Raw genomic sequence first — 14,607 nt, 5'->3', positions numbered from 1 at the left:
CACTTACAACATAAAATATAATAATTTATGTATTCATACATAAACATGAAATTGTAATTATTTATTTTGCTATATAGATTTTCCTAAATACATTTCAGGACACAAAAATGGGTAATCAATATTCTGAAGGAAATGGCACTCAACCCAACCCCACTGTCCAATAAAGCTTAGACATTTTGTTAATATCAGATCAAACATAAAAAAGTAGTGTTTGCTGTCATCGATTGGTCCAAAAAGGACGGTGAAACAAATGACTGGGATCTCTCAGAGAAGTACAGTTGAAGTCGAAAGTTTACATACACCTTAGCCAAATACATTTAAACTCAGTTTTTCACAATTCCTGACATTTAATACTAGTAAACATTCCCTGTCTTAGGTCAGTTAGAATCACCACTTTATTTTAAGAATGTGAAATGTCAGAATAATTGTAGAGAATGATTTATTTCAGCTTTTATTTCTTTCATCACATTCCCAGTGGGTCAGAAGTTTACATACACTCAATTAGTATTTGGTAACATTGCCTTTAAATTGTTTAACTTGGGTCAAACGTTTCGGGTAGCCTTCCACAAGCTTCCCACAATAAGTTGGGTGAATTTTGACCCATTCCTCCTGACAGAGCTGGTGTAACTGAGTCAGGTTTGTAGGCCTCCTTGCTTGCACACGCCTTTTCAGTTCTGCCCACAAATGTTCTTTAGGATTGAGGTCAGGGCTTTGTGATGGCCACTCCAATACCTTGACTTTGTTATTATTATTATTGTCCTTAAGCCATTTTGCCATAACTTTGGAAGTATGCTTGGGGTCATTGTCCATTTGGAAGACCCATTTGCGACCAAGTTTTAACTTCCTGACTGATGTCTTGAGATGTTGCTTCAATATATCCACATAATTTTCCTTCCTCATGATGCCATCTATTTTGTGAAGTGCACCAGTCCCTCCTGCAGCAAAGCACCCCCACAGCATGATAATTCATAAAATAATATGCCATTTAGCAGACGCTTTTATCCAAAGCCACTTATAGTCATGCGTGCATACATTTTTTTTGTTTTTTTTGTGTATGGGTGGTCCCGGGGATCGAACCCAGCTGCCACCACCTGCTTCACGGTTGGGACGGTGTTCTTTAGGTTGCAAGCCTACCCCTTTTTTCTCCAAACATAACGATGGTCATTATGGCCAAACAGTTCAATTTTTGTTTCATCAGACCAGAGGACATTTCTCCAAAAAGTACGATCTTTGTCCCCATGTGCAGTTGCAAACCGTAGCCTGGATTTTTATGGCGGTTTTGGAGCAGTGGCTTCTTCCTTGCTGAACGGCCTTTCAGGTTATGTCGATATAGGACTCGTTTTACTGTGGATATAGATACTTTTGTACCTGTTTCCTCAAGCATCTTCACAAGGTCCTTTGCTGTTGTTCTGGGATTGATTTGCACTTTTCGCACCAAAGTATGTTCATCTCTAGGAGACAGAACGTGTCTCCTTCCTGAGCGGTATGACGGCTGCGTGGTCCCATGTTGTTTATACTTGCGTACTATTGTTTGTACAGATGAACGTGGTACCTTCAGGCGTTTGGATTTTGCTCCCAAGGATGAACCAGACTTGTGGAGGTCTACATTTTTTTTGGCTTATTTATTTAGATTTACCCATGATGTCAAGCAAAGAGCCACTGAGTTTGAAGGTAGGCCTTGAAATACATCCACAGGTACACCTCCAATTGACTCGAATGATGTCAATTAGCCTATCAGAAGCTTCTAAAGCCATGACATCATTTTCTGGACTTTTCCAAGCTGTTTAAAGGCACAGTCAACTTAGTGTATGTAAACTTCTGACCAACTGGAATTGTGATACAGTGAATTATAAGTGAAATAATCTGTCTGTAAACAATTGTTGGAAGAATTACTTGTGTCATGCACAAAGTAGATGTCCTAACCGACTTGCTAAAACTATAGTTTGTTAACAAGACATTTGTGGAGTGGTTGAAAAACGAGTTTTAATGACTCCAACCTAAGTGTATGTAAACTTCCAACTTCAACTGTATGTCTACTCTCAGAAGAGCCTTGGAATGACAGGAGCACATAACAACTGTTACCTGTAGAAATGTACCACATAGAAATGATACTGTTCTTGTGTTCTGTACTCAATAACTATAATAGTATAACTAGTATTACAGAAGAGAGTCTTTTTTCTTAGGTACATTTCTACCTACAATAACTGAAGGCTGACTTTCAACCACCTGAATAGGCCCAGCTGACAGGTGCGGGTCACAGTCAGCCAGGGGCGCGTTCACAGCCTTTTGGAACGTTCAGATAGAAATATGTTGTGAAGAATAAACACGCCTATCTGACATTTAGAACAAGGAATCATGTCGACTCTAGCCTTGGCATTTCTATCTGCAACGTTGGACAATGTTTAATCTCTCGTGGACAGACTACGTAAACCTAAATGGTTCAGTAGATCTGGCATGATACAATGGGATGCGTGAGATAATGAGCAGCATTAGTTCCGGTGCTTTGGACAAATCACGATTTCACAGGCGTTAGCGTCTTTCGAATTTTGGAAGGGGTAGGGACATTTGAACCATAGACTTGCCCGTAACTTGCAAAGAGAGAAGGGTGGAGCTCTTCGTTCCGGTTCCGATCTCTTCCCTTAACACATATGGACCCGGAACTTAATCAAACATCTGACAATTACGCAAGACTTTAGTTCTGGGTTAACCGAGATTAGACAACGTTTGGCAATTGAACGTGGCCCAGGTGAGAGATGGTGAGAGGGGATGAGTGACAGACTCTCTAGCTCCCCCGGTAGGTACTGTAGGAGAAGCGGCTGCAGAGCAGAGGAACATGGTACTTCTGACTGTGGTCCGTTATGGTGAAGACTATCTGCAGATAAACACAGACCACCAATGTGTTAGTAACTACTCAGCCAACCAATAGGAGTTACCGAATCATTTAGTGTTCAGTTAGCGATCGCATAGCTGACTAGGAAATAAACAGAAGCTGATTCTGTGGATATAAAGAAACATTTATGTCTAACTTCATATTCCAACAGTCAAACATTTAAATGCACCTATTATTTATGATAAAAGCATTGAAGACTGTCTTGAACTAACCTCGACATATGGGTAGAAAGAGGTCTCTCCCAGACTCTCCCAGTATTGGCCCGTCTCAAAGCGCATCTTGTACACCGCTGGAGTAAAAGCTTCTCTGTTGATGAGTCCTGGGCAGCGCCCATCATCATTAGTAGTCCTGAGAATAAATTATATAAAATACTGAATACATTGGACATTGGTTTGATGTGATCCTGAAATAAGCCTTGTCTCATTAACATTACTACCGGTATATATTCATATTTGATAATAATATTATGCAGCCCTACTGAAAGAGGCTGTACAGGTGAATCTGAAATTGATAAAGTAAATACTAAATGTGTATTTGTCTATTATATGGATTATTATGGAGCTGCTAAGAAATGATTGTGTTAATTTCCATTCTATGTCTATGTTAACTGGTGCTGCAGCACTCTCTGTGATGAGGTTACCCTGTGGTGAGAAGGTTCCAGAGTGAAGTGGAGGGATCCAGGCGATGCAGGCTGAGGGCCATGTGGGCTCCAGGGCCGCCAATCCCGGTGTTCAGAACGTGAGTGGTCAGAGGGCTGTATGGAGCTGCCATCTTTGCACACTACAGCGCATACACCGACAGCATAGTGAGTAAACATTATGGACATATGGCTACTGTAACTTTGCACAATATATACAGAAAGCTGTAGGCTAACTGTAGCCTATGAATTATTTATTATTTGGGTTAAAATAGAAGGTAGGCCTAGCTGAACCCTTAATGTCTATGAGCTGAACTAACCCAGCATTTGTTATATTGACCATCTTTTACTTTCGCTTGATTATTTTCATAAATGTCATAATAATCCTGCAGACAAACGACTGTGACACGTCTAGAATTTAGGTTTATAATATTGTAATACAATATATTAGCCTACCTTGTATTCACCCAAAAGATGATCCTTAATGTGCTGTAATCTGCTGGTACTCATGCGCGCTGATTTCAAAGTCGACCCAAACAAGTTTCCCCTCTAATGAGAAGTATGGCATTTACGGTGGATTAACTGTAACAGATTTTAAGCACAAGTTCAAAACTCACGAGGTTATTCATATGACTAGGGCTGCTCTATTTGCTGTTGCAACTTGCATATCTCGTTGGGAGGAACATCATATTTTGTTAATGGTTAAGGGTATGCAAACATCCCAGTCACAAATGGCCTTTTAACATTTTTGGAGACAGGCTTGGGTCAAAGTGCATTTTAGCACACTTTAGGTAAGTCCTTAGTAATGATAATAGTGACCCCTTGACTTTTTCCACATGTTGTTACATTACAGCCTTATTCTAAAATTGATTAAATTGATTTTTCCCTCATCAATCTACACACAATACCCTATAATGAAAACAATGAAACATTACATTTACATAAGTATTCAGACCTTTTACTCAGTACTTTGTTGAAGCACCTTTGGCATTGATTACAGCCTTGAGTCTTCTTGGGTATGACGCTACAAGCGTGGCACACATGTATTTGGGGACTTTCTCCCATTCTTCTCTGCAGATCCTCTCAAGCTCTGTCAGGTTGGATGGGGAGCGTTGCTGCACAGCTATTTTCAGGTCTCTCCAGAGATGTTTGATCGGGTTCAAGTCCGGGCCCTGGCTGGGCCACTCAAGGACATTTAGAGACTTGTCCCGAAGCCACTCTTCAAATCAAATCAAATCAAATTGTATTTGTCACATGCGCCGAATACAACAGGTGTAGACCTTACAGTGAAATGCTTACTTACGAGCCCTTAACCAACAATGCAGTTTTAAGAAAGAATACCTAAAGAAAATAAGAAATAAAAGTAACAAAATAATTAAAGAGCAGCAGTAAAATAACAATAGCGAGGCTATATACAGGGGGTACCGGTACAGAGTCAATGTGCAGGGGCACCGGTTAGTTGAGGTAATTGAGGCAATATGTACATGTACAGTGGCTTGCGAAAGTATTCACCCCCCTTGGCATTTTTCCTATTTTGTTGCCTTACAACCTGGAATTAAAATTGATTTTTGGGGGGTTTGTATCATTTGATTTACACAACATGCCTACCACTTTGAAGATGCAAAATATTTTTGGGGGGGAAACAAACAAGAAATAAGACAAAAAAACTGAAACCTTGAGCATGCATAACTATTGCCCCCCCCCCCAAAAGTTAATACTTTGTAGAGCCACCTTTTGCAGCAATTACAGATGCAAGTATCTTGGGGTATGTCTCTATAAGCTTGAAACATCTAGCCACTGGAATCTTTGGCCATTCTTCAAGGCAAAACTGCTCCAACTCCTTCAAATTGGATGGGTTCCGCTGGTGTACAGCAATCTTTAAGTCATACCACAGATTATCAATTGGATTGAGGTCTGGGCTTTGACTATTCCAAGACATTTAAATGTTTCCCCTTAAACCACTCGAGTGTTCCATTAGCAGTATGCTAAGGGTCATTGTCCTGCTGGAAGGTGAACCTCCGTCCCAGTCTCAAATCTCTGGAAGACTGAAACAGGTTTCCCTCAAGAATTTCCCTTTATTTAGCGCCATCCATCATTCCTTCAATTCCGACCAGTTTCCCAGTCCCTGCCGATGAAAAACATCCCCACAGCATGATGCTGCCACCACCATGCTTCACTGTGGGGATGGTGTTCTTGGGGTGATGAGAGGTGTTTGGTTTGCGCCAGACATAGCGTTTTCTTTGATGGCCAAAAAGCTAAATTTTGGTCTCATCTGACCAGAGTACCTTCTTCCATATGTTTGGGGAGTCTCCCACATGCCTTTTGGCGAACACCAAACGTGTTAGCTTATTTTTTTCTTTAAGCAATGGCTTTTTTCTGGCCACTCTTCCGTAAAGCCCTGCTCTGTGGAGTGTACGGCTTAAAGTGGTCCTATGGACAGATACTCCAATCTCCGCTGGGGAGCTTTGCAGCTCCTTCAGGGTTATCTTTGGTGTCTTTGTTGCCTCTGATTAATGCCCTTCTTGCCTGGTCCGGGAGTTTTGGTGGGCGGCCCTCTCTTTGCAGGTTTGTTGTGGTGCCATATTCTTTCCATTTTTTAATAATGGATTCAATGGTTCTCCGTGGGATGTTCAAAGTTTCGGATATTTTTTTATAACCCAACCCTGATCTATACTTCTCCACAACTTTGTCCCTGACCTGTTTGGAGAGCTCCTTGGTCTTCATGGTGCCGCTTGCTTGGTGGTGCCCCTTGCTTAGTGGTGTTGCAGACTCTGGGGCCTTTCAGAACAGGTGTATATATACACTGAGATCATGTGACAAATCATGTGACACTTAAATAAAGTACACATGTGTGCAATCTAACTAATTATGTGACTTCTGAAGGTAATTGGTTGTACCAGATCTTATTTAGGGGCTTCATAGCAAAGGGGGTGAATACATATGCACGCACCACTTTTCCATTATTTATTTTTTTGAATATTTTCATTTCACTTCACCAATTTGGACTATTTTGTGTATGTCCATTACATGAAATCCAAATAAAAATCAATTTAAATGACAGGTTGTAATGCAACAAAATAGGAAAAACGCCAAGGGGGCTGAATACTTTTGCAAGGCACTGTAGGTAGAGTTATTAAAGTCACTATGCATAGATAATAAAGCTGTTTAGAAGCCTCTTGGACCTAGACTTGGCGCTCCGGTACCGCTTGCCGTGCGGTAGCAGAGAGAACAGTCTATGACTAGGGTGGCTGGAGTCTTTGACTATTTTTAGGGCCTTCCTCTGACAACGCCTGGTATAGAGGTCCTGGATGGCAGGAAGCTTGGCCCCAGTGATGTACTGGGCCGTACGCACTACCCTCTGTAATGACTTGTGGTCGGAGGCCGAGCAGTTGCCATACCAGGCAGTGATCTCGATGGTGCAGCTGTAGAACCTTTTGAGGATCTGAGGACCCATGCCAAATCTTTTCAGTCTCCTTAGGTTTTGTCGTGCCCTCCTCACGACTGTCTTGGTGTGCTTGGACCATGTTAGTTTGTTGGTGATGTGGACACCAAGGAACTTGAAGCTCTCAACCTGCTCCACTACAGCCCCGTCGATGAGAATGGGGGTGTGCTCGGTCCTCTTCTTTTTCCTGTAGTCCATAAACATCTCCTTTGTCTTGATCATGTTGAGGGAGAGGTTGTTGTCCTGGCACCACACGGCCAGGTCTCTGACCTCCTCCTTATAGGCTGTGTCGTCGTTGTCGGTGATCAGGCCTACCACTGTTGTGTCATCGGCAAACTTAATGATGGTGTTGGAGTCATGCCTGGCCATGCAGTCATGAGTGAACAGGGAGTACAGGAGGGAACTGAACACGCACCCCTGAGGGGCCCCCGTGTTGAGGATCAGCGTGGCGGATGTGTTGTCACCTACCCTTACCACCTGGGGGCGGCCCGTCAGGAAGTCCAGGATCCAGTCGCAGAGGGAGGTCCATAGCTTAGTGATGAGCTTTGAGGGCACTATGGTGTTGAACGCTGAGCTGTCGTTAATGAATAGCATTCTCACATAGGTGTTCATTTTGTGTAAGGACAGTGTGGAGCGCAATAGATATTGCATCATCTGTGGATCTGTTGGGGCGGTATGTAAATTGGAGTTGATGTGAGCCATGACCAGCCTTTCAAAGCATTTCATGGCTATAGACGGGAGTGCTACGGGTCGGTAGTCATTTAGGCAGGTTACCTTAGTGTTCTTTGGCACTGGGGGACTATAGTGGTCTGCTTGAAACATGTTGGTATTACAGACTCAGACAGGGAGAGGTTGAAAATGTCAGTGAAGACACTTGCCAGTTGGTCAGCGTATGCTCGGAGTACCCGTCCTGGTAATCCGTCTGGCCCTGCGGCCTTGTGAATGTTGACCTGTTTAAAGGTCTTACTCACATTGGCTACGGAGAGCGTGATCAAACAGTCGTCCGGAACATCTGATGCTCTCATGCATGTTTCAGTGTTACTTGCCTCGAAGCGAGCATAGAAGTATTTTAGCTCGTCTGGTAGGCTCGTGTCACTGTGCAGCTCGCGGCTGTGCTTCCCTTTGTAGTCTGTAATAGTTTGCAAGCCCTGCCACAACGGACGAGCGTTGGAGCCGGTGTAGTACGATTCGATCTTAGTCCTGTATTGACGCTTTGCCTGTTTAATGGTTCATCGGAGGGCATAGCGGGATGTCTTATAAGCTTCTGGGTTAGACTCCCGCTCCTTGAAAGCGGCAGCTCTACCCTTTAACTCAGTGCCCTGTAATCCATGGCTTCTGGTTGGGGTATGTACGTACAGTCACTGTGGGGACGACGTCATCGATGCACTTATTGATGAAGCCAGTGACTGATGTGGTGTACTCCTCAATGCCATTGGAAGAATCCCGGAACATATTCCAGTCTGTGCTAGCAAAACAGTCCTGTAGCTTAGCATCTGCTTCATCTGACCACTTTTTTATTGACCGAGTCACTGGTGCTTCCTTCTTGAGTTTTTGCTTGTAAGCAGGAATCAGGAGGATAGAATTATGGTCAGATTTGCCAAATGGAGGGCGAGGGAGAGCTTTGTACGCATCTCTGTGTGTGGAGTAAAGGTGGTCTTGAGTTTTGTTCCCTCTGGTTGCACATTTAACATGCTGGTAGAAATTAGGTAAAACTGATTTAAGTTTCCCTGCATTAAAGTCCCCGGCCACTAGGAGCGCCGCCTCTGGATGAGCGTTTTCCTTTTCGCTTATGGCCGTATACAACTCATTGAGTGCGGTCTTAGTGCCAGCATCGGTTTGTGGTGGTAAATAGACAGCTACGAAGAATATAGATGAAAACTCTCTTGGTAGATAGTGTGGTCTACAGCTTATCATGAGATACTCTACCTCAGGCGAGCGAAACCTTGATACTTCCTTAGATATCGTGCAACAGCTGTTGTTTACAAATATTCATAGACCACCACCCCTTGTCTTACCAGAGGCTGCTGTTCTTTCCTGCCGATACAGTGTATACAAACAATGCGAAAAAAACAAACAAAATAGCACGGTTGGTTAAGAGCCCATAAAACGGCAGCCATCCCCTCCGGCGCCATTGTACAACCTGCGTTGTCTTGTCTGTGTGCTTAAGTCGTTGTCCTGTTGGAAGGTGAACCTTCGACCCAGTCTGAGGTCCTGAGCGCCCTGGAGCAGGTTTTCATCAAGGATCTCTCTGTACTTTGCTCAGTTCATCTTTCCCGCGATCCTGACTAGTTTCCTAGTCCCTGCCGCTGAAAAACATCCCCACAGTATGATGCTGCCACCACCATGCTTCACTGTAGGGATGGTGCCAGGTTTCCTCCAGACGTGACGCTTGGCATTCAGGCCAAATAGTTCAATCTTGGTTTCATCAGACCAGAGAATCTTGTTTCTCATGGTCTGAGAGTCTTTAGGTGCCTTTTGGCAAACTCCAAGCGGGCTGTCATGTGCCTTTTACTGAGGAGTGGCTTCCGTCTGGCCACTCTACCATAAAGGCCTGATTGGTGTAGTGCTGCAGCGATGGTTGTCCTTCTGGAAGGTTCTCCCATCTCCACAGAGGAACTCTGGAGCTCTGTCAGAGTGACCATCGGGTTCTTGGTCACCTCCCTGACCAAGGCCCTTCTTCCCCGATTGTTCAGTTTGGCTGGGCGGCCAGCTCTAGGAAGAGTCTTGGTGGTTCCAAACGTCTTCCATTTAAGAATGATGGAGGCCACTGTGTTCTTGGGGACCTTCAATGCTGCAGAAATTGTTTTGGTACCCTTCCCCAGATCTGTGCATCGACACAATCCTGTCTCAGAGATCTACGGACAATTCCTTCGACTTCATGGCTTGGTTTTTGCTCTGACATGCACTGTCAACTTTGGAACCTTATGTAGACAGGTGTGTTTTCGCTTTGTCATTATAGGGTATTGTGTGTAGATTGATGAGGAAAATGTATCTCAACCCCAGCGGAGTGGAAGATGCAAACACCAAAGTCAAGTAGTTAGCTGGTCATTGTCCTGTTTATATATATATATATTTTAACCTTTATTTAACTAGGCAAGTCAGTTAAGAACACATTCTTATTTACAATGACGGCCTACACTGGCCAAACCCGGACGACGCTGTGCCAATTGTGCGCCGCCCTATGGGACTCCCAATCACGGCTGGTTGTGATACAGCCTGGAATCGAACCAGGGGGTCTGTAGTGACGCCTCAAGCACTGAGATGCAGTGCCTTAGACCGCTGCGCTATTTGTTGAAGTGTCTGCTATTCATAAATGTTGATTCTATTAAATTATATAGCTTACTAGCTACTGGTAGGCCTATAACTCGTTCCTCACTATGGTATGAGTTTGCTAGCTAGCTAACGTTAGCTTGCTAACGTTAGCTAGCTATCTAGCTACAGTATCTTATAACTAACTAGCTAACTAGCTCGTAAACTAGGTACATAATCATCTGGCTGCTATGCAAACATTCAATGAACAGTAATATAGAGAATTCGTTAAAGATGGTGATAGGTTAAAATACTCTAAACTTGAGCTACAAGGCTAACACTACTAGCTAGCTAGCAACAGAATAAATAGTGGATCTCCATATATGGTCGGAACTATGCATTTTTGGTCCCCTCATGTTCTCCCCTTACCCCATGTTTTCACTGCAGTTTGGCCATGCGTTGCCGCCTGACAGCCTCCCATTAGTCGTCTGCCATTGTGTTCGAATTTATAGAAAATAGGCCTTATCAGTGGTAAAATAAGAAAATGTGTCACTTCACGAGTCTAGTGGAACTGTTTCGTTAGGGGCCAGGCCTTGCTTCAGTATAATGTAATCGATCTCAGAATAATCCAACATGCATTTACATTTTTAGTCATTTAGCAGATGCTCTTATCCAGAGCGATTTACAGTTAGTGAGTGCATACATTTTTATTTTTATTTTTCATACTGGCCCCCCGTGGGGATCGAACCCACAACCCTGGCGTTGCAAACGCCATGCTCTACCAACTGAGCTACATCCCTGTCGGCCATTCCCTCCCCTACCCTGGACGACGCTGGGATCTCTATTGGCACAGCTAGCACTGCGATGCAGTGCCTTAGACCACTGCCCCACTCGTGAGGCCTATTACCTAGAATGCATCCAGAATAAAGCAATCGAGCCACGAAAGGATGAACTTGTAGCAATGATGAGGGCTGGACACCTTAGGCCTGCCCATCAACCAGTCACACATACAACATAAAATATAATAATTTATGTAATCATACATGAACATAAAATTGTAATCATTTATTTTGCTATCTAGATTTTCCTAAATACATTTCAGGACACAAAAATGGGTAATCAATATTCTGAAGGAAATGGCACTCAACCCAACCCCACTGTCCAATAAAGCTTAGACATTTTTGTTCATATCAGATCAAACATAAAAAAGTAGTGTTTGCTGTCATCGATTGGTCCAAAAAGGCCGGTGAAACAAATGACTGGGATCTCTCAGAGAAGTACAGTTGAAGTCGGATGTTTACATACACCTTAGCCAAATACATTTAAACTCAGTTTTTCACAATTCCTGACATTTAAACCTAGTAAAAATTATCTGTCTTAGGTCAGTTAGGATCATCACTTTATTTTAAGAATGTGAAATAATAGTAGAGAGAATGATTTATTTCAGCTTTTATTTCTTTCATCACATTCCCAGTGGGTCAGAAGTTTACATACACTCAATTAGTATTTGGTAGCATTGCCTTTAAATTGTTTAACTTGGGTCAAATGTTTCGGGTAGCCTTCCACAAGCTTCCCACAATAAGTTGGGTGAATTTTGACCCATTCCTCCTGACAGAGCTGGTGTAACTGAGTCAGGTTTGTAGGCCTCCTTGCTCGCACACACTTTTTCAGTTCTGCCCACAAATGTTCTTTAGGATTGAGGTCAGGGCTTTGTGATGGACACTCCAATACCTTGACTTTGTTGTCCTTAAGCCATTTTGCCACAACTTTGGAAGTATGCTTGGGGTCATTGTCCATTTGGAAGACCCATTTGCGACCAAGCTTTAACTTCCTGACTGATGTCTTGAGATGTTGCTTCAATATTTCCACATAATTTTCCTTCCTCATGATGCCATCTATTTTGTGAAGTGCACCAGTCCCTCCTGCAGCAAAGCACCCCCACAGCATGATGCTGCCACCCCCGTGCTTCACGGCTTGGATGGTGTTCTTCAGGTTGCAAGCCTACCCCTTTTTTCTCCAAACATAACGATGGTCATTATGGCCAAACAGTTCAATTTATGTTTCATCAGACCAGTGGACATTTCTCCAAAAAGTACGATCTTTGTCCCCATGTGCAGTTGCAAACCCTAGTCATGTTTAATCTCTCGTGGACAGACTACGTAAACATAAATGGTTCAGTAGATCTGGCATGATACAATGGGATGCGTGAGATAATGAGCAGCATTAGTTCCGATGCTTTGGACAAATCACGATTTCACAGGCGTTAGCGTCTTTCGAATTTTGGAAGGGGTGGGGACATTTGAACCATAGACTTGCCCGTAACTTGCAAAGAGAGAAGGGTGGAGCTCTTCGTTCCGGTTCCGATCTCTTCCCTTAACACATATGGACCCGGAACTTAATCAAACATCTGACAATTACGCAAGACTTTAGTTCTGGGTTAACCGAGATTAGACAACGTTTGGCAATTGAACGTGGCCCAGGTGAGAGATGGTGAGAGGGGATGAGTGACAGACTCTCTAGCTCCCCCGGTAGGTACTGTAGGAGAAGCGGCTGCAGAGCAGAGGAACATGGTACTTCTGACTGTGGTCCGTTATGGTGAAGACTATCTGCAGATAAACACAGACCACCAATGTGTTAGTAACTACTCAGCCAACCAATAGGAGTTACCGAATCATTTAGTGTTCAGTTAGCGATCGCATAGCTGACTAGGAAATAAACAGAAGCTGATTCTGTGGATATAAAGAAACATTTATGTCTAACTTCATATTCCAACAGTCAAACATTTAAATGCACCTATTATTTATGATAAAAGCATTGAAGACTGTCTTGAACTAACCTCGACATATGGGTAGAAAGAGGTCTCTCCCAGACTCTCCCAGTATTGGCCCGTCTCAAAGCGCATCTTGTACACCGCTGGAGTAAAAGCTTCTCTGTTGATGAGTCCTGGGCAGCGCCCATCATCATTAGTAGTCCTGAGAATAAATTATATAAAATACTGAATACATTGGACATTGGTTTGATGTGATCCTGAAATAAGCCTTGTCTCATTAACATTACTACCGGTATATATTCATATTTGATAATAATATTATGCAGCCCTACTGAAAGAGGCTGTACAGGTGAATCTGAAATTGATAAAGTAAATACTAAATGTGTATTTGTCTATTATATGGATTATTATGGAGCTGCTAAGAAATGATTGTGTTAATTTCCATTCTATGTCTATGTTAACTGGTGCTGCAGCACTCTCTGTGATGAGGTTACCCTGTGGTGAGAAGGTTCCAGAGTGAAGTGGAGGGATCCAGGCGATGCAGGCTGAGGGCCATGTGGGCTCCAGGGCCGCCAATCCCGGTGTTCAGGACGTGAGTGGTCAGGGGGCTGTATGGAGCTGCCATCTTTGCACACTACAGCGCATACACCGACAGCATAGTGAGTAAACATTATGGACATATGGCTACTGTAACTTTGCACAATATATACAGAAAGCTGTAGGCTAACTGTAGCCTATGAATTATTTATTATTTGGGTTAAAATAGAAGGTAGGCCTAGCTGAACCCTTAATGTCTATGAGCTGAACTAACCCAGCATTTGTTATATTGACCATCTTTTACTTTCGCTTGATTATTTTCATAAATGTCATAATAATCCTGCAGACAAACGACTGTGACACGTCTAGAATTTAGGTTTATAATATTGTAATACAATATATTAGCCTACCTTGTATTCACCCAAAAGATGATCCTTAATGTGCTGTAATCTGCTGGTACTCATGCGCGCTGATTTCAAAGTCGACCCAAACAAGTTTCCCCTCTAATGAGAAGTATGGCATTTACGGTGGATTAACTGTAACAGATTTTAAGCACAAGTTCAAAACTCACGAGGTTATTCATATGACTAGGGCTGCTCTATTTGCTGTTGCAACTTGCATATCTCGTTGGGAGGAACATCATATTTTGTTAATGGTTAAGGGTATGCAAACATCCCAGTCACAAATGGCCTTTTAACATTTTTGGAGACAGGCTTGGGTCAAAGTGCATTTTAGCACACTTTAGGTAAGTCCTTAATAATGATAATAGTGACCCCTTGACTTTTTACACATGTTGTTAAATTACAGCCTTATTCTAAAATTGATTAAATAGATTTTTCCCTCATCAATCTACACACAATACCCCATAATGAAAACAATGAAACATTACATTTACATAAGTATTCAGACCTTTTACTCAGTACTTGAGCCTTGACTCTTCTTGGGTATGACGCTACAAGCGTGGCACACATGTATGGTCCTCTGTAGCTCAGCTGGTAGAGCACGGCACTTGTAACGCCAAGGTAGTGGGTTCGATCCCCGGGACCACCCATACACAAAAATGTATGCACGCACGACTGTAA

The 14,607-nt window shown here is 43.0% G+C and overlaps 2 protein-coding genes across 4 annotated transcripts; both read right to left on the bottom strand.

The window, feature by feature from the left end:
- Nucleotides 1-46: 46 nt before the first annotated feature.
- LOC311111107 (5-hydroxyisourate hydrolase-like) lies at nucleotides 47-10,823 on the bottom strand. 3 transcript variants are annotated; one of them, XM_084153777.1, is made up of 5 exons: nucleotides 10,648-10,821; nucleotides 3,984-4,109; nucleotides 3,531-3,670; nucleotides 3,103-3,238; nucleotides 47-2,872 (listed from the first exon to the last, which is right to left on the bottom strand). In XM_084153777.1, exons 2-5 carry the CDS (start codon nucleotides 4,035-4,037, stop codon nucleotides 2,783-2,785), a joined length of 420 nt encoding a protein of 139 aa, XP_084009903.1. In that variant the 5' UTR covers nucleotides 4,038-4,109; nucleotides 10,648-10,821; the 3' UTR covers nucleotides 47-2,782. The 3 variants fall into 3 exon arrangements, with proteins under 3 accessions (XP_084009903.1, XP_084009905.1, XP_084009904.1); XM_084153779.1 differs by lacking the exon at nucleotides 3,984-4,109 and having other exon boundaries at nucleotides 10,648-10,823; XM_084153778.1 differs by lacking the exon at nucleotides 10,648-10,821 and having other exon boundaries at nucleotides 3,984-4,120.
- Nucleotides 10,824-11,723: 900 nt separating this feature from the next.
- On the bottom strand, nucleotides 11,724-14,181 carry LOC311111310 (5-hydroxyisourate hydrolase-like). Its single transcript, XM_084154031.1, has 4 exons — nucleotides 13,936-14,181; nucleotides 13,483-13,622; nucleotides 13,055-13,190; nucleotides 11,724-12,824 (listed from the first exon to the last, which is right to left on the bottom strand). The coding sequence occupies exons 1-4, from the start codon at nucleotides 13,987-13,989 to the stop codon at nucleotides 12,735-12,737; spliced, it is 420 nt and encodes a 139-aa protein (XP_084010157.1). The 5' UTR covers nucleotides 13,990-14,181; the 3' UTR covers nucleotides 11,724-12,734.
- Between the last annotated feature and the right edge of the window lie 426 nt (nucleotides 14,182-14,607).

The sequence above is a fragment of the Coregonus lavaretus genome (genome assembly GCF_964263955.1).
Source record: "Coregonus lavaretus genome assembly, chromosome: 37".
Lineage (NCBI taxonomy): Eukaryota > Metazoa > Chordata > Actinopteri > Salmoniformes > Salmonidae > Coregonus > Coregonus lavaretus.
Note: the sequence above shows the minus strand (reverse complement) of the source record. Positions and strands in the feature narration are given on the sequence as shown.